The sequence below is a fragment of the Peromyscus californicus genome, unplaced genomic scaffold, assembly GCF_007827085.1.
Source record: "Peromyscus californicus insignis strain IS unplaced genomic scaffold, ASM782708v3 Scaffold_14__1_contigs__length_90479793_seg_2, whole genome shotgun sequence".
Taxonomy (NCBI): Eukaryota; Metazoa; Chordata; class Mammalia; order Rodentia; family Cricetidae; genus Peromyscus; species Peromyscus californicus.
Window position 1 is genome coordinate 40,050,349 of NW_026294436.1, and position 25,662 is coordinate 40,076,010.

At 45.7% G+C, this 25,662-nt stretch overlaps 1 protein-coding gene and 1 long non-coding RNA gene across 9 annotated transcripts in view; one reads left to right on the top strand and one right to left on the bottom strand.

The window, feature by feature from the left end:
* The window catches only part of Cacna1e (calcium voltage-gated channel subunit alpha1 E), a 473,485-nt gene that overhangs the window by 293,722 nt on the left and 154,101 nt on the right, over positions 1–25,662 (bottom strand). For all 7 annotated transcript variants that reach the window (XM_052737226.1, XM_052737228.1, XM_052737227.1 and 4 more), the window contains exon 3: positions 18,118–18,387. In XM_052737226.1, coding sequence (XP_052593186.1) covers positions 18,118–18,387 — 270 coding nt within the window. The remainder of the gene's footprint in view (positions 1–18,117; positions 18,388–25,662) is intronic.
* On the top strand, positions 19,319–24,666 carry LOC128109810 (uncharacterized). Of its 2 annotated transcripts, XR_008217934.1 has the most exons (3): positions 19,319–19,452; positions 22,017–22,176; positions 24,229–24,666. It is a non-coding gene; the product is annotated as an uncharacterized LOC128109810 (long non-coding RNA). The 2 variants fall into 2 exon arrangements; XR_008217933.1 differs by having other exon boundaries at positions 19,319–22,176.

Consider the following 25,662-nt stretch of genomic DNA (forward strand, 5'->3'; position numbering starts at 1 on the left):
TCTTAGCCATGTCTTATCCCTCATGGCTTCCAAATCAAAGGATGCTGACTCTTGAGACCCTGTCCCTGACATAAATCCACTGAAAAGAAGGTCAGATCTTTACTACTTTGGAGAGACAAAGGGACAGATGATAACTGGAAGTTAGTTCTAGACCCATTTGCACCACGTGATTGCCAGGGAGTGGGAAGGTGTACTTCTGAAAAATAAGACAGCTCTGCTCTCCCCACTCTGTCACTCATGCCCATTTCAGTGACAGGCACCTGGAGGAGTCTGAACAGATCCACTGGTTACACGTCTGACTGGATCTTGGACTTAAGACAGTTGTCATTCCACACACAGTTTTGGTGATCAAGAAACAAATGATGGGATGATAAGGTACCCACTAAAAGCCTCTGATGGAAAACAAAACATCAGTGGAGAAATGATCCATTTCAGAAACCAGAATTAGTGTTTTGATGACACTCTGACAAATCTGGGTGCATCAAGACTTCTAGCAAGTTGTGCTTTCGGGGGAAGAGGGGGAGAAAGACCATGAGCTACAATGAACAGCCACACCTAAAACTACACTCTACTCCATAATATCACTCATTCCAGGGCAGGCTTCAAATGGTGCTGAGGACATATCAAGAAAATGCAGAACTTTTTGTTAAAAAGATCATACATGGTTGCTAGGAGAATTTTTGTTTTCTTTTGAAAACTCTGCAACTGTATCCATGTTCAAAGACACCACTCAGCCTGGAAACCAGATGAGAAAGGATTGAAGGAACTAATGCTCTGCTTGAGAGGCAACACAGCTGCTCTCAAGCATCCAAAGGCCACCTTGGAATAGAGGGCTTATGAATTTTAAGTTATTCCAGAGAGCAAGACCCTTTCTTCCAAAGGCAGATCTGAGGGAATATAGAGACCTGCTACTGTCCATTAGAAAATGGATCATTTTGTTAAGACATAAATGAAATGCCATGCTAATAAATATCAAAAGGGGGAAAGTCATTATGTATAGCATTTGCAAATGCTAAACTGTAAATATTCTCCCTGTGACCAATTTTGAGCTACCAATTACATCAGAAATTGTAGAGCAGGATACACATAAAAGACACTCAAGGGCACAGAGAAGCCAGTCACAGTGTGTGGCTTGCTGTGAGTTCCAAGTTTCTGGGAGATTTCCAAGAATGTTCAGGAATTCCTCAATTTGATGGGCATTGTGCTAAGGCAACCTTCATATGCATAGAGGTTATTTAGCCAGGAGGAGTCAAGGTTAAGAAGTCTTCAGCCAGGACTCAAGGGCTGGCTGTGTGAGCATGGCTCTGTTCCCTGACTTCAGATTTTTAGACTTGGGAAGTCTGGAGAAGCTGGAGGTCTGCCTGAAGAAACCATAAGCAAATGCTTTTGCCAACACAATGCCCCCTTCGAATTGATTACTTTATTATTTTAGGCTGAATTCCAGGGTGCCCAGGGGGCTCCAGCTCCTTCACAATAGCCTTCAAGGGAAGTGAGAAGAATCCACCTGCAATCGAAATACACACAAAGAAACAGGAAGAGCGGGGCCTGGTAGTACACATTGGAACTTGCATTCCCTTGAGGCTGAGGCAAGCGGATCTTGAGTTTCAGGTCAACTTGGACTGCAGAGAAAAGGCATAGCTCACAAAATAGGATAGGAGAGAAGAAGCAGGGGAGAAATGAATGGAGGAGAGAAGTGGGGATATCTAAATGGATTAGGTAAGAGACTCATCTCTCAGTCTAGAAGATAAGTGGATCTCTGCCTCAACTGAATTATAGAATCACTAGCAAAACTTTAAAAAGTTAAAGAGACAGTATCCCACCTCCAGAAATTCTAATATGTCTTGGCTACTGTTGAAGTATCAACACTTTTGGATGTTCCCAGACTGATTCTAATGTGTAGTCAAAAGGAGTACCCATGGTTTCAATGCTAGAGGCCATGACAGCCAGTGGCATCCTCAAACCAGATCCATTGACAATTAGAGAAACTAGGATCCCAAAGGCAAAAGAGGGCCAAATGAAAGTAACCACAGAGTTCTAACTATTCTAGTACATTCATCTACAGGCACAGATACAAAGACTGGAATAACAAGACTTTTCTAGAACCTTTCTGGATTGTCAGCTTCATGCCCTGAGGTCTTGGGGGTCTTTCATCAGAACAATCAATACAAATACCCTAGCTTCCTAGCTTGAATGGAATATCCAGAAATGAATAAACAAGACAGGGAGGGAGGGAAGGAGAAAGAGTAGGGAGGAGGAAGGAAGGGAGGCAGGCAGGGAGGCAGGCATCTTAGGATTTTTGCTTATGCCTTTCACAGGACTACCCAACTATCATTAAAGAACACATCTCCTAAAGCAGGTTCTGGCGAATTTACCTTCTCTTGGGCCACTGAAGAGCCAGGAAATATTCTGAGACGACTGCCTGCCTGAGCAACCACCCACTCGCCCACCTGCTGCAACCTAGTGTTGGTTTTTATGTTTGGTAGAAGCCCTGCCTGCTGAGTCTGAGTCCTATGCTATTGTTTCATCTTACATATGGTTCTCCAGCAACATTTTTGGGGAAAAGAGCACATTAGCCATTGTCTTGAATCCTTTTCCCCATCGTCACAGTATTGGCGCCAGGTGACTTCAATCATGAATTAGCCTCCTCTTGTCCATTCCTACATTTTCTGACTTGTCCTTTTTTTCTTATTAATCTTGATCATTATCTCCACTCTTCTATATCACCCAAAAGAACCAGAACCACACACTTACTAACAGAAGGATAAGGAAGCCTTGGAAGATGAAGGAGCTGGAGAAGGGAGGCTGAGCAGAGAAAGGACACAACCAAAAGCGAAGAGAAAGTGGAATCCAAAGAGCTCTAGGTCAGAAGCCCTGGGTTCTAGTTGACACTCAGTCATTTACTGAGAGTCGTGGTAAGTCCCTTGATTCCTTTGGCTTTCAGTTCTCCTACACATTAGTAAGGGTCTAATCGGTTTCTCCTAGGATCTTGTGACTCTAACGTCTATTATTCTGTGGTGTTAATGGGGCAACTTGCTGGGAATGGAAGTGGAGGGAGAAAAAAAAATGACCATCCATTTTTACAATGGAATGAAGTTGCTTTAGGTGAAGCTACAAATGAGTAAATTCATGATACCATTCAAATTGGAAATCCTGGCACAGGAGGACACCTTCACAGTGTCAGCTCTCCATAGAAATTATCTACATCTTCAAGAAGAGGAAATCCATGACCAGTAGGGTTGACTAGAAACTTCCTAGTATGAGAAGTTTGAACTCTCACAGTGGTGGCCTGGGTGTGAACATACGGCTGCTTTTCTCAACCCCACTGCAAGCCTTTCCTTCGCTCTTTCAGGAGTCTCCTTTGCAGCCTTCCAACCACCCCGGCCCCAGTTCCTTAAAAAACTTCAAAAGCAGAAGCATTCAATAAGTGAGAGTTCAAGGAGAAGTCAGAAAAGCTGCCACCTCCACAGTTCGATCACACTTGGGTATCCTGGAGCAGAGTTGGAGGGCTGAAAAAGAAAACCCACAGACTAACACCTGCCAATGCTGAAATGAAAATTGGTATTTTCCAAAACGAAAGCTTCTCTGCAGAGCAGTGGAGGCTGGGTGGTAGTAGGGATCTGGAGAAGATGATGACAGTACAGATCCCAGATTCCACCCCAAACTTTCATCCCAGTGACACAGGCCAGGATGTCCCAAGTCTTGACCTGTGCCTAAGAGAGCTTTGCTCTTCTCCCACTCAGTTGGGAGTCCTTCTCTCCACCACAGGAGTTTAGTACCCGTGTGGTACCAGTGGGTACCACAGATACCCATAAGCACTTCACAGTGCTATCTCAAGACGACACTCTATTAGAGAAGACCAGCCTTTCAGTCTTCCATTTAGCCCAAGTCAGTGCAGTACAAGGAAAGAAGAATGCCTAGCAAACAGAGTTAAAATAAAGCTGTCTGTGACCCTGCACTAGTTGTCTGTGAAGAATAGTGAAGTAAATTAAAGTGGGTCTCAAAAACACACTGTCGAGTGACTGTCACACAACAAGCATTCCTCAGAGGTTACCTTTCTCTGTCTATTCCTGAGAGCATATAGCCTGGAAGAATCTCTAGAGAATGCTGACAAGATTCTATGATAGAAATAAAGGAAGATAAAAGAAAAAAAGAAATGGCCCACTTGGCTGAGAATATGACCCTCGACAAAGCTCCTTTCAAACAGAAGTATGCAAAACTTCTAGGCAACCCTAACATCCTAAAACCTGTTCCTTTGCTTTGTTAGCTTGAGTGTGTCCGCTGACATTTGTGAGGAAAATGAGCCCACAGCCTGTATATTGCAGGGTATCATTTTCTACCATCACCAGAGAGAGATTGTCCAGAGATGCGACATCCTTATTCACAGAACTTCAAGATGGGTGTGGTCTCAAAAGTAAACCCTTACACAAATAATTCTCTATAAGGGAGCATCATCTTGCCAAAATGTCCAGCTCCTCTACAATTACATAGGCCCATATTCCCCAAAGCTGCCCCTCCCTGTGTTGCCACATCCTCCCATTCACTCCACCTCCACATAAGCCCACGCCCTTCAACTGCTCCTCCATCAACAGACCAGAAGAACACATGCATCTCAGGGCATCCATATGGCTCAGCTATTTCACAAACACTAATTTCCATGCAAATACAATCCAAAGTTAGCAGAATGGAGAGATGGTTTCTTTAACTTTTTTCCTGCCTGCTCCCTAACCAAGACTCCAGTTTGGTTTCCAGGAGCCAAGTGGTCCATCCTAATCCCCCACGTTCAGACACATCGGTATCTGGTTCCCACAGGTAGAATACCCTCCAGGGCTACAGGGCAGATGTCTGGACAGAGCTCACTGGGCACATTCCCAAAGGCTTGAGGGTCTCCACCCGCCACACAGCACTTCAGCCTTTTGGGAAGCTTTGCACTCAGTTCACAAAAACTCTTCGCTGATAGAACACAGAGACCATGCAAATCCAAGAAACCTAACTGACAAGGAAGAGTTCCCAGGAAAGCTAGGAACCCCTGAAAATGTTGCAGGCAGCCACGTTAGAACTGTCTATCCCAGGGATCCTCCTACATGCCTCCAACTGCGCTACCTGAACTATCTGGCTACCGCTTTTATATAAATGAAAACAAAATCCAGTGGGTTTGGTTAAGGCTGTCAATGGCTTTGAACACCTGATCGGCTTTCATCAGAAGTTTGCTAGAAAAATTCAGCTCCGTTATTGCTCCTCGAGATATTTTTTCCCTGAATCATAAATCTGAATGATTCCCGAGGGAAAATAATGATGTAAAATCAGCATTTGAGAAACATGCCAAAGAAGATCAGTTTTAATGTAAATGCTTTAAACTTTATTTAAAAAAAAAATGTTAACTCATTAATTGTAAGAACGCAAGAAGAAAGGTTTCATGTAAAACTATCCAGATGCAGCAGTTAGAAAACACTAATCAGGTCTCTAGTTCCCACTCAGTGTGTCCTATTAAGCAAATGAGTTAACCTTTCCATGCCTTAATCCCCTGACTGTGGAATGCAGAAAACAAAAACTGTGCATCTCTATGATGTGGTCACAAGGAAGGATTTCAGCGGGTGCTTTCCATGCCAAGCACTCAGCGCAGTACTCCGGCACACAGTAAGTGCTTAATAAATGTTAGATTTTTTATGAACTGTATCATCATTAATGCTTGTACTCATCCTGACATGTTTGCAGGGAACTTTAGTCCACAGTGGCTGATGCTAGACTTAAAAGAGCCCTACAAGGTTAGCCTGGCAGGAGAAATAACCTTCTCCTCACAGCTGAGATGTGAGACCCTGAGGCTCAGGTCACTGAAGAGGTCTACACAAAGGTCACATGAACAACATCTGGCAAAACTCCGGTTAGAAATTTGCTGAAAGTCAAGAGGAAGCAAGACAATGCTGTTAGCAAGAGAAAGCCTGGCTGTAGATATTTAATGCTGAATCACCCACAATTAACTAGATGCTAATAACTAAGAGTCATTCACAGCTTATTTTGTGCCAATCACTATCCTATAGGATTTTTTTTTATGTACTGCCTCAGCTGAACACGACAAGGATCCAACACGATATGCCTTATAGGTAAAATCACTATTTCCATTTTGTGTTTGGGGGCTCTGAGACAGAGCAAAGTGAAGTAGGTTGACACAGTGTATAGCTAGGAGGCAGCAGAGGTGGCATTGAGATTTGAATCCAGAAGCCATGCTCTTAACAATGATGTGCTCTCGTGCTTTGAACAAGAGACCGATAGATCCTAAACTCTAAGGCAACCCGTTCATCAGCTGGGTTCATTTAGACTAGATGGTGGCAAATATCCTGAGGTCTTTTACTACCTAGCCAAAAAAAATGTAAAACATCATCTGAGACTCTGAGAATAATATCTAAAGTGGATTTCGGAAAAAGCAAGATGCTGTACCTTAGCTTAAAACAAACATGGAATAGTCTAGTTGAGAGAGTGTGTACTGATTCCAGCGAAGCATGCGGCAGAGATACCTTCCACAGTGTCTTTACAGACAAAGTAGAAAAGTGCCAGTTGGCTCAAGAACAGTTCGAAAGCTTTGAGGAAATCTGAGCAGTCCGTGAGGACTTACCATCACACCGAAGATAAGCAGAAGGGCGTCCGCAGTTCTAATCACATTTTTATTAATTATTTGACTCAACTCTTAGAACACTTGCTTATCAAATCTACAGATGACACAGAGCCAGTGGAGGTCTCATTCATTAAACAGCCCTGTCCAAAGACAACAAATGTGTGACTGAAAAAACTAGCAGTGAAATGCTGGAGTCCCATTCCCTGGATTCAAGTTCACTGGAGATGGTCTTGGGAAAATAATGTAACCTTCTTTAGCCTCAGTTTCCCTGTGTTTAAGATGTACACAATAACACTTGTCTTGTGGCTGTTGGTTTGTTTACATGTAGAAAGGCTGGGTTTTGGTGGCCACAGATGGAGCTTAGCTTTCTTCTCCACTTGAAAAGGATCCCTACAGGATGGATGGCAATACCAGAAACAAACAAGGAAATAAAAAGTACCCAAAACAAACTCAGGCATCCCAAATCTCAACCTAAAATTCAAACTGAGGATAGAGTAAGGGGAACAATTCTGTCATCTGTGACATATGTGAAAAGAATATAGTTTTTAGTTGACTACAACCACAAGTCAGAAACCTAACACCCTCTCTCAAAAAAAAAAAGTTCAAAAGGATATTAACTGAAGCAAACATGTTTATATTGTTCTATTTCTGGTAGTTAAAATAATAATATAAAATGCCCCTCCACTTGCAGATATTTTCAACCAGTACAAAAGTTATGTAAGAAGTGTTAGGACAATGTAATAAACAAGGGACCCAATGGGGACCTAGAGAAAGGGGTTGGTCTTATTCTTTCAAAGAGAAATCAAGGGAGGTGTCAAAGAGGAAATGACCTCTGAGGACAGTCCTAGAGCCAGACAGAGGGAGAAGCAAGTGTAAGGAATGCCTGGTAAAAGGTAGTCGCCCCTGCTGTCAGTGGGCTGGCTAGAACGCAGTGGGGCTGGAGATTGCAAAAGGTGCAGTGGGTTCTGAGACACCCTTCACACCAAGCCAAGGAAACTCAATCCCAAAGTTAATAACATCAGGCCCCGGAGGCTTATCTGCCCCTGCCACTAGCCATGTGTACATATTTAGATCTAAATTAACTAAAATCAGATAAAATTTAAGAGCACAGAGAGTGCCCCTGTTGGATAATACAAATCAAAATGTAACTGCCATCACATTAAGTTCTAGTCTACAGTGGTGCCCAGTGCCACAGGACATTAAGTAAATAAGTGCATTGGATCAGCATTTCCTTATTCAACAGAAACTAAAGGGATGGACAAAACACATGGACGTTCTAGAGGAGTATTTTGATTTCTCATTTTCAAGGGTTTTAAGTAACAGAGAACATTTTGTCCTTAACTCAAGATGGCCGCCTTTCTGGAGATGGAGAAGAGCTCCCAATTTTTGTTCTCTGGATAGAATGTTTATGTGATCTCAAGGCTGTCTGGCTATCTGTCTTGGGCAAACACTTCTATGTAGCCCTTTCATACAGGGTTCCTACCATATGAGATTTGAGGTTTGTGGTATGTAGTTAAGGAACATTCTTCCTGAGAGCCCAGTATCCCAGCACCCAAGTACATGAGACTTTTCTAACACAATAGTTATGCAAAATTTAACTCCCCGAACTCTGATACTGAGTGCAAAATTGTATGTGTATTCTTTCAAGAGAATGGGAGCCACATAAAAACAGGGTACTAGAGAGATCTAATAGACCCAGTACTCCAGACAGTCATCTAGGGGCCATCTAGACAGCCACTCAAGTCATTTCCAACTCAAAAGTTCCACAAAATTTAGAGCTGACCCTTAAGAAAATAAAAAGACCATCATCCTGCAATAACATCTTTAGAGTCCAGCATCCCTTGACCTTGGTCAAAAAGATGACAAGTGAGCATGTGAAAGAACATGGAAAGGGCACAAAAGGCAGATATTCAGGGTCCTGTTGCAGAAGACATCATCTGACAAGCTTTGCAGAGGAGCCTAAAGAAAGCTCCATTAGAAATTGTAGATGGCTGTTTTCAATGTTGTTTCACAGAAATAAGCACATGATAAGGCTTACCAACTAGGGAGCTTTCCCAGCAAATCTAAAGCCCATCCTTTGTAAAATACTTAGACCCACCCTGTAGTGATATATTGTGTACCCTAATAAACTTGCCTGGGGATTGGAGGACAGAGCCAACCACTAGATTAGACACAAAAACCAGACAGTGGTGGCACACACTCTTAATCCTATCACTTGGGAGGCAGAGATCCATCTGGATCTCTGTAAGTTCAAGGCCACACTGGAAACAGAGCCAGGCAGTGGTGGCACACACCTTTAATTCCAGTGCTGGGAAGCACACAAGCCTTTAATCCCAGGAAGTGACATGGTTTGGCAGAGAAAGGTATATAAGGTGTGAGGAAACAGGAACTGAAGCAGTTCAGCTGAGACCCTTTTAGGTGAGGACTCAGAAGCTTTCAGTCTGAGGAAATATGATTAGCTGAGGAGTTGGCAAGGTAAGGTTGACTGTGGCTTGCTCTGCTTCTCTGATCTTTCAGTTTTCACCCCAATATCTGGCTCTGGGTTTTTTATTAAAAGGCCATCTAGATTCGAACATCACCACCCACCTCCTGATGACGTGATAATACACAATAAATTACAGCAGGATGCAGCTCCGATTCTGTGTGAAGGGGCTGATAGAACTGACTTCCAGAACAATACCACAAATTCTCTGTCACCTGGCGTAGCCCAAAAGGAAAACTTGGGATAATTTAACAAACTGATGAATTTTAAAAAAAACTATGAATTGAGACAGATAACTGTTTTATGTGTGGATGTGGATTATAATTTGTGAAAGCTCAGAATATGGTTCATATTCCATTCAGACTGTTTGAACATAATTCAATAAACATTTGACTGACAATATTCAGAAAGCACTCCAGCATTCTGTGTGCCTAGAGGCCATCATTAGAAACCTCAATTGTCATTACATTATAGATCTCTGGGTGCCAATTAATTTTTTTATAGAAAAAATTCAAATAGTAAATACTGCATTTTCTTTAACAGTGGGGAAGCCTGCAGTGGGTAATATAGAAATTGGGGCAATTCTGAAGAGAACTGTGAAGTAATACTTGTCTTTTATAACTTCCCAATTCCCATGTAATGACCCCTGACTTTCTCCCAGCAGTTAGAATTCTCACACTACCACCAGAGCACACGGGTCCTAGAGATCCAAGTCAGAGTAATACTAGACACAGCACAGTCACTTTGTTGATGCTTGTTAAATCAATAGCAACATATTTAATTACAAATCATTCAATAAAAGAATTTGTACCACTTGCCATGTGCCAGCATTATACTAGGTGCTGGAATTAAAATGAATGTGCCCATTCCCATAAGAGCCTGTTCTTGGTCATAAGGCCAAAAAGAATAAAATGAACTAACTCCAAGTTAATAATGTCATAAAATTGAGAGTCTATATTCCCATTCTCAAGATCTCATCATCACTTTGATAGAATGATCTGGAAGTCCTACCATCTGAGCCCAAAGAATAAGTTTCTGTTAACAGCAGAGATTTGGGTTAGTGTATCAGAGACAGGTTTAGGTTGGGTAATCTCCCTACTAATTCTTCTTTTGGGGGAGGGGGGTTCCAAGACTCAGTTTCTCTGGCTGGCCTCAAACTCAGCGATCCACCTGCTTCTGCCTCCTGAGTGCTGAGATTAAAGGTGTGCGCACCTGGCCAACTAGCAATTCTTATAAAACGATGCCTCTAAAAGTATGACAAGGCACCAGCTGTACGGGGCAGCATCTCTGAACGTAGCTTCCAAGGCCAGCAAGAGCACATGGCAACTTGTGATAAATAAGAATAATTCTCAGACCCCATTTCAGACTTGACTGAGTCAGGGACTCCGAGACCTGGACCCGCCCCGCCGAGCTGCGTTCTCACAAGCCGCCCAGGTAATTGTGAGACAAAGTAGAGTTTGGAAGCTGATGCCTTAAGGAAACGGGCAGAGTGCACACAACTGACTCCAGTACCAAGGACCCGAATGAGGAATGAGCCCTGGTGCTGTTGGAAACCACCTGCTGAAAGAGATGCCAGCTGACAGAACAGTAGCAAACTAGTTCCCAACAGCACACAGCTGGAAATTGCCAGGATGTTAGTAACTGTTGAAAATTCATTTCATGCGCTTTTTTACTCTGACCAGCCCCATGAGACAATGGTGTGAAAATTGAGAAAAGTGACACAGTTTAAAAACTTTCAACTCAACAGATAATCTAAGGACTGGGAGGGATTGTGGAGGATTTATGTCCCTCCTCCCCGAAGTTTCCAGAGCTTCCTTTCTGGTCCAGGAGGCCCCTCACACCACCATGTGTCTTGACAATGATACCATAGTCTCACCCCAGAAAGGTCCGTTCATGATGCTACCCAGAACACTTCTTTTGCAGCTAACCACTTGCCTACTGCGCAGCTACATCTTGTGTTATTGCACCCCCCAGAAGGACAGAAGGACAAACCTCAAGCACACTTCCCAGATTCTTCAGCGATACCATGCAGATGCAACAAAATCACAGCAGCACCAATGCTGCTGGAAAAGTAAAAGGCTGGAGATTGCACAGCTGTGACAGTGATTGAGCTCAACTCCCAGGGACCAAAGGACCACACCTGGTGCAGGTACAGCACGGGGCCTCTCTCTAAAGCCTCACACAACAGGATTGGATCCCACAAACCTGAGGTGAGTACCTAACAAGTGCTATATTCTCAAGCCTGGGGTTCAAGCTCTAACACTGTGGGGGTGAGGGTCGGGGAGCAACTCCCAGGAAGTAGTCACTGCTTTATGGGGGGCGGTATCTCACATAAATGACTTTCAAATCATGTGTTGCTGTTTTCTTTGATGTATTTTGTCTCTTAAGGACGTATATTCTTGGCTTTCTAGAGACAGGGATACGAGATTCATCAGAGTTTGCGGGCAAAATCTGGCCAGAGATGCCAATTAAAGCAACATATTTAGGATATTCCTGAAGTAAAGACATATCACAGATAGTTCCTTGAAACAGGCTGCACACACAAGAGAACACTAGTCAGAAGAGCCTACAAACTTTGTGCTGTACTTTCTGTCCTTAAGACTGATGCTAGAGACATCACTGGAAAGCCCACACAAGCCCTCTCTCTGTGTAGGCTTAGAATATGATAAGGGGAATGATGTATAGCTCGAATATCTCCGGGCCTTTTTTAAAAGGGACTGATGTAAAAGCCATGTGGTGTGATGGTGACAGCAGTAGGGGACCCTCTACAACACCCCACCCCAATTCCAAACCGAGTTCTCCCTGGAATTTTAAATGTTCATAGAAGCTTGCTTCTTAGTTCAGGGGTTCGACGTTTCTCGTTAGGAAAATGGCAAATTAGCATGAGGAGTCTGGGTGACAAATACTGAGGGACATAAATACCTTCTTCTTAACTATGGTCCCTAAGTCAAAGGTAATCAGCTACCTATTTGTCAGGTACTCAAATGCAACAGGCTGGAGACGTTTGTTATAAAAATGGCAAGAAATAGCATGTTTTAAAGTTTTCCCTCCAGCTGCCTTTCTCTATATCTCGGTCTCACCATAGACAACAGAGGACTTAAGAGAAAAGGCTGATTTCTGATACTGACCCTTTGCAAAAGACCATTGTCATATCCAAGCAGAGGCAAATAACCTCCCTTTTTTGAAAATTCTAGGAAAAAAAAACCCACACAGGCAATGAATTATTCATGAAGGCTGAACCTAAAAATGAGAGAGGGAAAAATACAAAAAAAAAAAATAAAATGATGGAAAGAAGGCTGGGCCAGAAGAGAAAGTGAAATCCTGCCCTCTGGCTCCCCGAATAAAAGAGTATTGATTATATTGCATTTTGGTCCACTCTTCTATGTCTTTGTGGTCAGCAGTAAGCAGATCAGCAGTCTGTCCTCTGCAGGACTGGACTGCAGGTGGGGGGTGGTGTCCTGTTGAGTACAGCTTCCCTGATGGTCCTGAGCAGGGGACTAGGAAGGCCAACAATCTGCTCACCCAACAGGTAGAGTACCAATGGGTTTGCAAGAGTTCTGATAGCTTAGCAAATCTTGATTCACTTTCGTTTTAAGCAAAAGTGCAAAGTCCGTCAGAAACCAGATAGTCCTATAAAGAAAGAAACCGTGGGGAGGGGTCACGTCACCTACATCTTGTGCAGTAATGGCTGAAAATCGATAAGCAGTGTTCAATGTGGTCACTAAATCCAGTCTAGATCTTTTGGTAGGAAGAAAGTCCTGTGCTCATTATTTTCCTCCTCCTCCTTTAACTCATACTGTGTGCTACACCTATTGAAAGGAAAGTAACTGCAGGAAAGTGGGGGAGGGGAATGATAGACGCAAACCAATAGACGAAACCGTCACATCCAAAATATTCTTGCCTTCATCCTCAAGGCATTTCATTCCTGTCAAATTCTCTCACTCCAGCTCACTTCCCAAGCTATATCCCAATTACAAATGGTTCTGACTATCATTTTTGGCCAGGCTTCCAGAAGATCCATAACTGCCACTATTCTTGGTTGTCAACTTGACTATATCTGGAATGAACTAAAATCTAGAAAAGGACTGCACACTTATGATCTGGATCTTGAGTCAGGAAGACAACATGTCTTTGATCCAGATCTTGAGGCTGGAAGGCAGGCTTTTGATCCAGATCTTGAGGTGGGAAGGCACACCTTTAATCTGGACCACACCTCCTGCTGGAAGCCTATATAAGGACAATGGAAGGAGGAAGGATTGCTTCACTCTTCGCCTGCCTGGCCTCACCTTGTCAGCACATCCATTCCTTCACTGGCACTGGAGCCTACTTCTTCGAGATTCCAACATACAGAAGACCAGCTGAGCCGGGCGGTGGTGGCACACGCCTTTAATCCCAGAACTCGGGAGGCAGAGCCAGGCAGATCTCTGTGAGTTCGAGGCCAGCCTGGACTACCAAGTGAGTTCCAGGACAGGCGCAAAGCTACACAGAGAAACCCTGTCTCAAAAAACCAAAAAAAAAAAAAAGACCAGCTGAGACACCCAACCTCATGGGACTGAGCAACTACTAAATTCTTTGACTTTCCATTCACAGCAATACCTCATATAGAGACAAAACAAATAGGCAATCAAGAGACTTCTATTCTAGGAACCCCAGAAAACAAAGGTCTTTATCCTTCATCCCTTGTGCCAACTACAGCCATGGTATCTATGCACAAGTCAATGGAAAATATGAGGATTCTGTATCATATGACCACAGGATTTAATTACAGATTTCATCCTTGTTAATCCCCACTCTCTCCTCAGTCAAAACTCATGATCCACTGGGGTTACATCAAACCTGAATTTATCAGGCCTGCAGTTTACTATCTTGCAAGGCACATATATTTAGAGGCAACCAGAAGAGAAGAGTATAAGCCAAAATGAGAATGTTTACACTTTCCATAATCCTCAAGAAAATCCTCCAAATAAATTTACAATTCACTGAACACTTTACAGGGGGAAATCTATGATATACACACATAGCCTCAGACCTATATCCAGAGTGCTCTGAGGAAACACCGAAATTCTCCACAAGAAATCATGCACACACAGTCACAGGTTCACTATAATGAGCTTCATCAGCTCAAAGGCTGCAAACGTATTTGATCTTCCAACTCTGAACTATGTTCGTTTCCACATAAAATGTGTGCTTCCCTGCTGAGATGACCAAACAGGTGAAGAGAAAAACATCTCCTACTGTATATCTATGATGTAGGGTCTCCAAGTCAGACATGTCATTTCTTCCCTTCACCTCTGACCTGGAAAAGTGGAAATGAAGGTGGACTATCTCACAAACTATGTGAGAGTTCCCAAGCTTCTACCCACAGGGTAACTGTCCCTGAGCAAAGAACAGTCAGAATAACAGTGTGCAGTACAGAGACCAGTGGGTAGCTTTCACAATAGCCAATGCCTTGTTAGATCTACTAGATGAGCAAGCAAGAAAGAACGGAATGCCATAAAATGTGATATCACATTTTAAATCAGATTAGCATTTTCAAAAAGGCTATGGTATCATCTGTGGAAGAGAGTGTCATGAGAAAATAAAATTATCTCCCTATGCAGATGTAGCTTCTAAGAAAAAGGAAATGCATTCGGAGTGGGCTGTTGCCTTTCCACCATCTTCCATGCCAAATCTGGGTTATTGTAGACATTTTCCTTCAAATTAGAACTAGGCAACCCCTATTAAGAGCAAGATAAGGTGCTCCTAAGTCAGGGGGTCCTACAAGCACAGATTAAATCACGCCTTTTACTTAGCTCATCCATTCAGATTAATAAAATTAAAACATCTGACATGTGAGAAAAGCACTTTAACATCCTAGTTCCACAGTGGCTTTCTGTCACCAAACAAAAAGGAAAAAAAGTATTAACCCCCACAGAGTGTAGTGCAGAGCAATCAAAATCCATATGTGTGGGACTGTATGTCAGTATCAAAGCGGGTCTTAACGTTTCTGAACAATTTTCCTGTTGTAAAAATCTGGCCCCTACAAAGAACAAAGTGCTTCTTAAATTGGTCACTACCACAACCAGGAACACAGTCAATTGCCAACACATTAAACACCTGGGGATCTGATTTAGCAGCTGTGAAGTGGGACTCAGGAGTCCAGATTTTGTACAAGCTCTCAAGTGATACAAATGAGGCTCCTTGATCTCAAAGAAATGCAAGAATCTACATGACTTCACCTTCAACTAAGAGTCCCACCTTGCAGGTGTGCAGAGATTCCCACAGGATTCCATTAATAATAATGGATGCTTATTGGGTAATTAGGTAATGTTCTAGGCACTTGACACATTAACTCCTTCAATTCTCCCAGGAACTATTATCACCCTGATTTTACAGGTAAGGAAATTGAGACATAGAGTAATGAAGTAACTTTTCAAGGTCATGGGGCTTCAGGAGGAGATGGGATTTGAACCCTGGCAGCCTAATTAGAGAGCTTTAAGAGTAACTGCTCCTCACATTGATTCTCAAAAAGATGAAGCAGATCTTTGAGGAAACTGGATGTTGAGAACTCAAGGGAAGGTGAGACTAGCTTAGATGCAGCTTGGGAGAAAATGCAGAGCCCACAGAGGTGTGATGCTTCCACGTGGTCACCACCGGAGCGAATACATTAGTCAGTTACACTGTACAACCAGAAGGGGAAAAAAAATCCAACCAGGTTCTCAGCATCTTAGCAGATGTTCTCAGAACAGGTTACAACAGCCTACAGGCTGTAGAACTGTAAAATGCCTAAGTATGGGGATCGCAAAGATGTCTGGGACAGGACGTATGGCCAAGGCACTGAGCAGGACGATGGAATCCATTCCCTCCAGAGTCCCTCATTTTGGCCGAAGAGAAGGAAAGGGGAGGTGTAAAACTCAGCAGCACCTTGCTCTTACAGCGCCTGGTGGGAAATCTGTGCCTTTGCAGCAGAAGAGAAAACGTGGCAAAGAGGCAAAGCCATGGTGTAGGGAACGTGCTTCGTGTCCCAGCCCGGGAGCTTGAGCCCAGCCGGAAGTACCCGATGTGCAGCACCGGGTGATTAGGACCCGCAAGGGAGTTTTGGTGGCGCTGTCCGAGGTGCCAAGGATGGCTGGCTGCTGCCACACTTTGCCATGCGAGGGTCAGAGAAGCTGCCTCATCTACTGCAAGCAAAATGAGAAGGAAGGCATCTGGGGGTGGGGTGTGTCCTAAGAGGGTCACAGCAAAGTGGCACCTGGTGGGTGGGAAATCTAAAAGAACTGTAGAAGGCGGACAAGGGAGGGGACTTTCACTGGGAGATCAGCGGAGTACTGCTCAGAGGAGTTATTTGCAGCCGCAGCATGCAACACAATGCAATCTGTCCGCTTTGTGCAGCTCACTGACAGGCATGACTGCAGGGACCAGACCCCTCCCCCGCCCCAAGCCCCCAGCTAGATAGTTCAACCCAAGCACTCTATGGCCCAGATCATTCTGTGGGGGTGGAAGGGGGAGGTGAGAATGAGAGAACTAGGAGGAGAGAGGGAGAAACCCAGCCAGGGGGTGACTGTGGGAGGATGTGAACAGCAGCAGGAAGCATCACTGCTTAGAGATGCTTCTTCATTTCTAATGAGGTGCTGCCTAGAAGCACCATGCACCAGCCAATCCCGAAGCTGCTGAAGCAGGAAACTGGGGTGGAAAAAAAAGGCCAAAAACTGGGGGGGTGGGGGGTGGTCAGGGATATGTCCAGGCCCTGGGGGAAGCAAGCTGCCTTGCAGACTAATACTTGAGACCCCAGCTTCCTTCAGCTGTCTCACTACTGCACACCTGAAAGGAGAGTGGGGAGGGGGGAGCTTGGGGAAAAGAGGAGGAGCCTCCTTTGCAGGTGCATTCTTCCCAGGAATTGTACCTCCACAAGCATCAAAGTCCCTGTCCCCAAGCCAACCCCCAATCACTGACTTGCCTCCTATAATCCCCTGAAACACCCTCCCACCCTCAACTCCCAGTGGCCTTGCCAGGCATGCAAATTCTTAGTGCAGAGCAGGCAGGAAGGTGCCTGATCAGCAGCCTGCACTCTGTGTACTTGGAAAACCTGCAAAGAAGCTCCTTCCATGGCCTTTCACCCTGAATCCACCACCACCAGAGATGACCCACCCACTCTTTGTGAAGAGTGATACCCTTGGCTTTAGAGGGAGATTGTTCGCACACCTCTGACCCTCAGCTGATGAATTCAGGCCCAGTAGATCTGCCTGGTTCAGGGTGCTGGAAGAGCAACCAGGTATGTCAAGCAGTAAGAAGCAAGAGTAGCAACCCAGGGCCAAGGAAAGGTGAACACACCTCCTTGCCTGAGAAGAGAACTCCAACTTTGAGCTATGATGGGCTGTGATGACATGATCACCTCCCCTGACAGTCACTCACTTTCAATGGAACTTAAACTTAGTCTCCAGAGTTAGCTCAGTCCCCAGCTCAAAGCCTGTTTTATAAGTATTCATTTGTCTCCTTGTATCCACGGGTTTGGCTCATGCTCTTTGGAGCTTCTGGGCTAATAAATTTCCTCCCAGAGCCTCAACTTCCCTACTGGCAGATAGTGCCAATGTCTTCGCAGCTGGCAGGAATGGGGGCTGGGGGACTGGCTGAAGTGGAGGAAAAGAGGGAAGTGATTATGAAAGAAAGCCCTGAGATTCGAGGTAAACCAATCCACATGGAGTGCAGCTTCTGAAATGACTGGGGCTTTGGGGGTGGCCGAGAAACAGACAAAGCCCAACCCAGAAAGGGGCAGACACCTCAACACCAGGCACCTAGGTACGATAGAGATTTCCACGCGGAAAATAAACCAAAATCCGAAGGTCTTACCTTGAAAAACACTAGTACCCAAACAGGTCTCCAGGGTACCAGGCTTGCCCCTTGGATGCAACGAGGTAGGGTGCACTTCAGCAAAGGGGCAAATTTGGGCACCAAGAAGGGATGGGGGATAAATTCCATGCTAGGTATTTCCCCCCTCACCCGATGGAATGCAAAGGGAGAGAGGGGAGGCATGGTGGGCAAGAAAGGATATGGCCAATCGATGAGCTTCTTGGCGTATTTCCTGACAATGTTATCTTCTCCGAAGATGAACAAGGATCTGTTGACCGTGAAACAGTTCTGCCGGACAGGAATGGGGTTGTACAAAGCCATAGTCCGCGCCCTCTGCGCTTTCGACTGCTTGTAGGCTGCTGCCGGCCCCGAGGCCGGTACCGGGGTTCCTTGCCGGTTCCTGCTCTGGTCCGAGTCTCCATCGCCTGAGCCCGGCCTGCCAACGACCACCGCCTCCCCGAAGCGAGCCATCCTGAAGTTTAAACAGACAGAAGACACACAAAGGTGATCGCCGAACACCCGCACACAACAAGAGGCAGGAAAGACACAGCCAGACTCAGAGCCTTATCCACACAGGCGCAGGGACCACCGCCTCTGGGGACCCCTGCAAGCTCTTCAGCCCTGCTCTGAACTGTTGATTCTAAAGGCAACCTCTGCGAAGCTCCATTCCTCAAGAAAAAAAAAAAAAGAAGAAGAAGAAGGGGGTAGGGCTTGGGGGTGCTCAGCTTCTAGAGGCAATATTTTCCCCAAAATGCCAGCGTAGGGTGGTGTTCAGGGACCGGAGAGGGGTGGAGGAGGATGTTCCTCAGACATAGCTCCTCTTCTGGCACACGCACCACCTGGTTCAGAGAAAGGCAGGCACCGACCCTGCTAGGTAACAGTTTGCTGATTTATTGGCTGGGGTGAGGGGTAGAGAGGAAGAAGGAAATGAAAACAAAAGAACTTTGAAAGAAAAACGAAAAGAAAAAAAAGACGAGGGCCAGCTACGGTGACATGCTTTAGAACGCCAGCCCCTGCGAGTCCATCTAAGAAATTCCACAGCCAAAGACTTGGCTCTTTAAATCTGCCAGCAGAGACGCATCCAAAGGTTGGAGAGGGGGGATGGAGGGGGGAGGGAGAGCGGTACTGAGGTTCCTGCGTAAACCGCAACGCCGGAGGAATGGAGGTAAGAAGTCGATCCAGCCGGAGAGGGGCAAATGACTTCACAGCTCCTGCGTTTGGGGTAGAAGTTGAGCAGCAATCAGAGAGCAGCGAAGCCCAAGTGCCAGCATCCGCCCAGAGCGCTCGCCGCCGCCGCCTCCCAGGATCAGCATGCAACAGCGATCCGCGGCTGCGCCGGGGAGAGGGCGGGAGCGCGAGCGAGCGAGCAGGCGGGCGAGCGGGCGGGCGAGCACTCACAGCGAGGAACAGGTTGCAGTCAGCCTAGCTAGCGCTGGCAGGGCACGGGACTTATCCACGAACCGAACTTCCTCACCAAAGACCAGCTCCCCCCAGTCCCGGCCCGCCTGGCTACAGGGGGCAGAGACGATGTTTAAAGGTAGGATCAAGGAACACAGCACAACAGCGCAGCAGCGCAGCAAGGTGGCCAAGAATCCGAGAGGGACGCGGGGGAGGGGCTCCGAGAGTCCAACGTGGTGAGGCCGGTTTGGCTTACGGATTCATTTGACCGGAGGCTAACTAGGCAAGGGTCCAAGGATGAGTCGCAGTTCCCTTCCGTTCCCCTCCGAGTGATGCAGAAGAGATGCGGGCTGCAGCTGGTGGTGCCTGCGGAATCTCTGCAACAGATCAAGGACCTGTCCTGGAACGCTGTCCTTGGTACTGGCAGAGAAGGGTACCCAGTGCGGTTCCTCTTTCAATACCCTGCATAGTGTCCTGCTAGCTGCTGCTCTAGTGGAGGGTAGGGACCTTGTACACCCCTTACCAGGACCTTGTAGTCACTCTAGGCTCCACTACCAGCAGCAGGGATACCCAGGGCGAAGAAAGTACCCTCTGCTAAACCCACACTTGACATCCTGTAGGCACCATAGAGGAGCTCAGACTCCTGTGGCCTCTGCTTCTCTGGGACCTTCTGTCCTGTCTATCCTAAGGGACCTTACAAGGCCACCTTCTAGGCTGGACTCTAGCAGAACCCTGTGCCTTACTTCCTGGCAGGCGGCCCAGATATTCCAGTCCCTAGACCGTGGGCCTGAGCAAAACTTCCATCAAAATCCTAACCAAGGGGTTCTCCCACCCACCATCACCTTTTACCTTCAAATAAGGTCCACTGACTTTCTCAAATCTACTCCATTCAAAAGGAAAAAAAACAGAACAAAATGAGTGTCTGAGCTGCGGAGGTAGGAAAGACAAGCTTTGAACCCCAGGGAAAGAAGCTCTGTGTCTAGCAACCTAGTCTTTGCCCACAGGAGACCCCGGGGACAGTTTATCCCTGTCCCCTCCCATTGTCTACACTAGCTGGAGCATACTCTGCTAGGCTGATCCCCAGCTTTGGCGTCAACACATAGTTGTATCCATGTTTCCCCTAAGTGAGCAATGGAAGAGGTGAGGGTAACGAGTGATTGAGGACATAGCAAAGGTTGGACCAAAGCCCAGATGCTGGAATCCATGGGTGAGTGTGGTGTCACAGGACTGAAAGGCAGTATCCCTGTGTGAAATTAACTGACGTCTGAGTGTGAGGCATGTGTATGTGTCTGTGTGGGCAAGGCCACATGAGCACTGGCACATGCCTATTGTATGAGAGCTTTGAGTGCTTTAAGTCCATGAGTGTGTGATGGAAAAGGCTCTGTGTGTAAGAAATCCAAAGAAATGGTCTCAACACAGGCACTCCTTGCAGGTACCACTACCCTAAGGAACAGCATGTTGACGTTGGGATTCAGGAGAGCCCATTTCAAACCAAATTACTATTGGAGTTGTATCAGCTCCACCTGTTACTGTGATCTTACTTCACAGAACAGCCTAATAGGAGGCAGAAGTGAAGGGGGTGACCAGGAAGTCCCATTGGGCAGTCACCTAGAACTAGTCACAAGTGGCTGTCTCAGGATTCTGTAAACTTCATGGGACCAAAGTAGCTGCTTTCCAGGAGACCCATAATCCACAGCACAGAAGCCATACCAATCATTCGTTTAACAAATATTTTCACATGCATTCCCCACAACAGACACTATTTTAGACATTGGGTATTCAATAATGAGCCATATGGACGATGACATAAACGATGTATCTTTCGGAACGTAAATGAGATTGTGTAGCTTTGCTGCCTCTGCTCTAAAATCTCTCACTTTTGTGTCGAGACATCACACCTTTCTTTCCTTCCTGGCCATGCCTTCCTTCCAGTCTACTTGTTAAACATGGCATGGTGGCCTTTTACCCTCCAACGGTGTTTCTGAGGATGATGAAGGACCCCTGACTCATCTCTTTACTCACCAAGCAGAGATCTAGTACTGATCCTGTTTCCTTTTTCTACCATACCCTGAGTTCTGTGTGACTGCTGCAATTCTTTAGAGGCCCAGGATATGCAAGGCAATATACATGGCAGCGAGGGGACCTAGTGGGGCTGAGTCCAGCTTTCCTGCAGGGGCAAGCTGTATAAATGCCCAAGAGAGTTCCCTTGGAAACAGGAATGGCTCTGTCGGGGAGTTCATGGGAAGTCTCGGAGAAGCAGTCCAGGAAGACTAGGGAAAATATTATGGCATCAATAGCTTTGGAAAGTGACTTGGCTTAAGAACAGCAAAGCTGGAGGAAGGCATGTTCCTTCCTCTTCATCCCCAACCTGGATGTTGCAGCTTTTGAGAGCCTTGAGATCTATGGGTTTCTATACTGGCTTCATATTCTCTACTCCCCTACTTTGAAACTTGCCAGGTGGATACAGTTTTAAAGATTAAATCATGTAAGTGGTTGATGTAGTTATCAATTTACATAAGCCCTACAAATGGCCATCACTGCAAACCTCTCAGATCAGCCTAGGAGACCAAGCGTTAGGGTGCTGATTTAACCCACAAAACAGCAGAGCTTCAGAGACATGAATGTATTGGTTCAGACCTGATAAGTGGCAGAGAGTAAACGTCTAATGGATCTGATTTTCAATTTCTAATAACCACGCTGCAGAATTGCAAACTCTACATCACCAAGAGAAGAAGCAATGATGTTAAGCCTATCGGAATGTTCTGCCTCCTATCCTCAAGATGAATCTGATCCAGGTCTAAATGCTCTGGAACCATCAAGAGCAATGTGACCATCGCCATAATGATCCTTGTAAGAAAATCTGGTGAGCATGTTTTCCCCCTCATTCTACTATTCCCTTAAAGACCCACAAATAGAAGTGTGGAAAATCGGCAGCTGATCAGAACTCTGGAAACCAGTTTTAAAACCTTTGAAAACCCCTTTCTCAGCCTCAGAGACACAAAAGCCTTATTTTCCTGTTGTCAGAGCACCATCTACTGGTCACTGGTGAGACATCACTCTGAGCACAAGTACTTAGCAGTCCAGCACCCTCAGGCACCAGCTTGAGAGCCCAGACATCCTTAACAATGGACCTCTACACACCAGCCCTTTGTCACTCCCCTAGGGGACTTTATTGAGATCCAAACCCTTGATTTCACAAAGCAAAGCAGTTCATCTTACAGTCTTCAAGAAGTTCAGGCCCACACATTGGGCACAAGGTTACCAACATACACACATACACACATACACACACATACACACACACACACACACACACACACACACACACACACACACACACACACACACACACACACACAGATGGACGAATGCACGGCGGACAGACAGTGGGGGAGAGAGATTTAAGATATGACAGCCAAATGTTCTACATGTTTCCCTGCAAGCTGTGGTCTACAGGCTCAGAATTCAGCAGAAGCAGAGGAAGCAAGTGAAAACTTTCCCCAGATTATTGATCATATGAAGATTATTAAATTTTAAAACCCTTATCCTTCATCCCTGACACTCCTGTGAACAATTCAAGGATCAGCCAAGATGGAGGAAGACTGATGGGGAGTCCTTTCAGTCTCGTGTGTAAAAGGAAAGAAGCAAGACCACCACAGTGTCCCCAAGCCAGGCAAGCAATGGGAGCTCATGCTAAGGCATACATGAGTGGCAAGAGTAGAGGATCTGTGCCACCCATTCATAAATATCTTTCCAGACTTCAGAGGCTTTGGGCCATCTTCATATAAGATCTTAGCCCATCATCAAGGAAGCTGAAAACCTGGGCCTTGGCTAAAGGCATGTACCCCTCCCACCAGCCCTGAGCTCTACTCAGCCTTGCCTTGCCAGTTACACTCACATAGCTTATGCTTAAACTATCAGAGCCCCCTTTGTTCTATTTTTCCCTTATTGAGCTTTTCCAAGAAATAGACTCTTATGCAAAACAGTGCTCTAAGGAACATAATGCAGAGAGGATTTGGGAGTGGGTTCTTAAGAGAAAGTTGGCAGGAAACCATGTGCAAATGCATAGCAGAGCAGAAGAGCAGGATGGCAATGCAGACATCTCAGGAGGCTGCTGGCATTCACAGCACCACACAGCCTTGACTTGGGGGAAAAATGTAGCGTCACAGCCTTATATAATAATGTCCAGCCCTGGAACCAGCATCTCTCAAACCTAAGCTTGAGAAACCCCAGAACACCAAAACCTATCAATCAATCAAACAGCTGAAAATTTGCCCAAAGGAATCTTTGAACCCAGTCTTTGATGGCAACTCAACATCTCTTGGGTAATGACAGTGCTAAGGGCATCTTATCACTTCTTTGCTGCAGGGATGTGAGACATATTCTATTTGTTATCTGAGGCCCAGAGAGCAAAGAACTTTTTCAGTGTCACAGAACTAGGAAACGGCAGTCAGATCTCCTGATTCCTTATGGCAGTGGCCACTATTAAGGTAGTGTATGTCAAACATTGTCTTCCTTGCTTAAGAGTCAGGTTGTAGACATGATCGTAGTCTTGCAGAGGTAAGATACAACCTTAAGTTTGAAAGTCTTCAAATATACCCCACTACACCACTGGACTGTCATGAAAGATTATTGGTTGATATGTTCACAGCTCTTGGAGCAGCATCTGTCCCACAGGAAATTCACAGCACACAGTTGGGGATGCAGCTCAGTGGTAGAGTGCTTGCATAGCATGTACATGGCCCTTGGCTCAATAGCCAGCAGGAAGAGGAAAGAAAAGGAAAGGACATCATTAGAGGCCAGTTTCAGGAATCCAAAGGCTGTGGTACCTGAGAGAGCTGGGTGTTTTGTTTACTAATTCATGAATTCATAAACCTACTTGACAAATATTCATGAAACCCTTTTCATGTTTCAGGCATTTTTCTTGGACTTCTTGGGCACAAAGATGAATTAGACATAGTCAGAACCTCTAAGAACATAGAGTTTGAAGGAGAAACAGAGGAGACTAATTCCTGAAGGTCTCTCTCCAAGAAGCAGCACATGGAGTACACAGGAGGAGAGCCCTAGGGAAGGACTGAGGAGGAGACAACCCTTCCAGCTGGAGACAACCAGAAGAAGAGAAAAGCCATGAGACCCCAGGACTGTTGGCCTGGAAGGACAGCCTGCAGCATGAGTGCTTGGGATGGAGACCGCATACAAGATGCATGGGATTGACTAAGCAGTCTTCATGTGCCTGGAATCACAGAGCTGGAGCCTTACCTCTTCAATCAATTCTTTACCATCAAATGAGATCACTCTCCAGCCTGAACAAGACAACAACAACAAAAAATAAATAATAAATATGTTGAACCTACTAGATATTAACTCTCATTGAGAAAGTCAGTGGGGGAGGTTTAGAGCCTTGGGAACGAAATGATCTCTTCACCATGACTGCCCACCTCACCTCCCTACCTAGGGGTCCACTTGCACTTCTCTGCCAAGGCCAAGTTAAGCAGGAGGCTCAGCAGAGCTCCTGCCCCCTACAAACGAGGAACAACTAACGGAAACAGCCCATTCACCCGCCCCCACGTGGTCTCTTGACTCAGGAACCACGATGCAGCCCACATTCTGCAAAGCTCGCTCATCCTACTTGGGCTTCGATTGATTCATCCATTCAGCAAATATATACTGAGCACTGTCTGTGTGTCAGGCCTCAGGCTAGAAGCTAGAACAAGTCAGGGACCGCCTAGGAGAGAAGGGTTCAGAGTGGACTTTGCACCTGCCATTCTTCTCCAGCTCCCCTCCCTGCAAGATTCTCTTGAAGATGATGTTCCCAAAGGAGAGAAAGCAGCTCACGGCTGAAGCAGAGCCTTGGAGAACCCCGAGGCCCAGAGAAAAGAACCAGTTCCTACTACTCACCAGTCGTGCCTCTCTCCGCACCCTCTTGGTGGGAATCAACAGCAGATTAAGCCACCACCTGTCCATCACCACGCCCTCTCTCTCCCACTCTCTCCTACAATGAGCAGCTGGTTACACCCACTTGGTATAAAATAATCAGAGTGAATAAGGCATCCCCATATGATATGGACTCGAGGCTAGTTTTGAAATGGACACCTGGGAAGGACATTTGCTGGCTGTGCCACTTCCACGCCCCAAAAACTACACTATGCGTCTCCAGTGACCTAGGGTGGTCCGAGTTTAAGCGTCCTTTTCCCTCACCAGTCTGTATCATTTGGCACAATAGGCTTCCTTCCGTGTATTCATTCCCTGAGAACCACCCCTCATCTTCACATCCCAGTTACCAAATCCCCCAGTTTCTCGCTCTTCCCATCTCTGACTCTTTTTATTGCTCTCGGTTTACTGTGCGGAA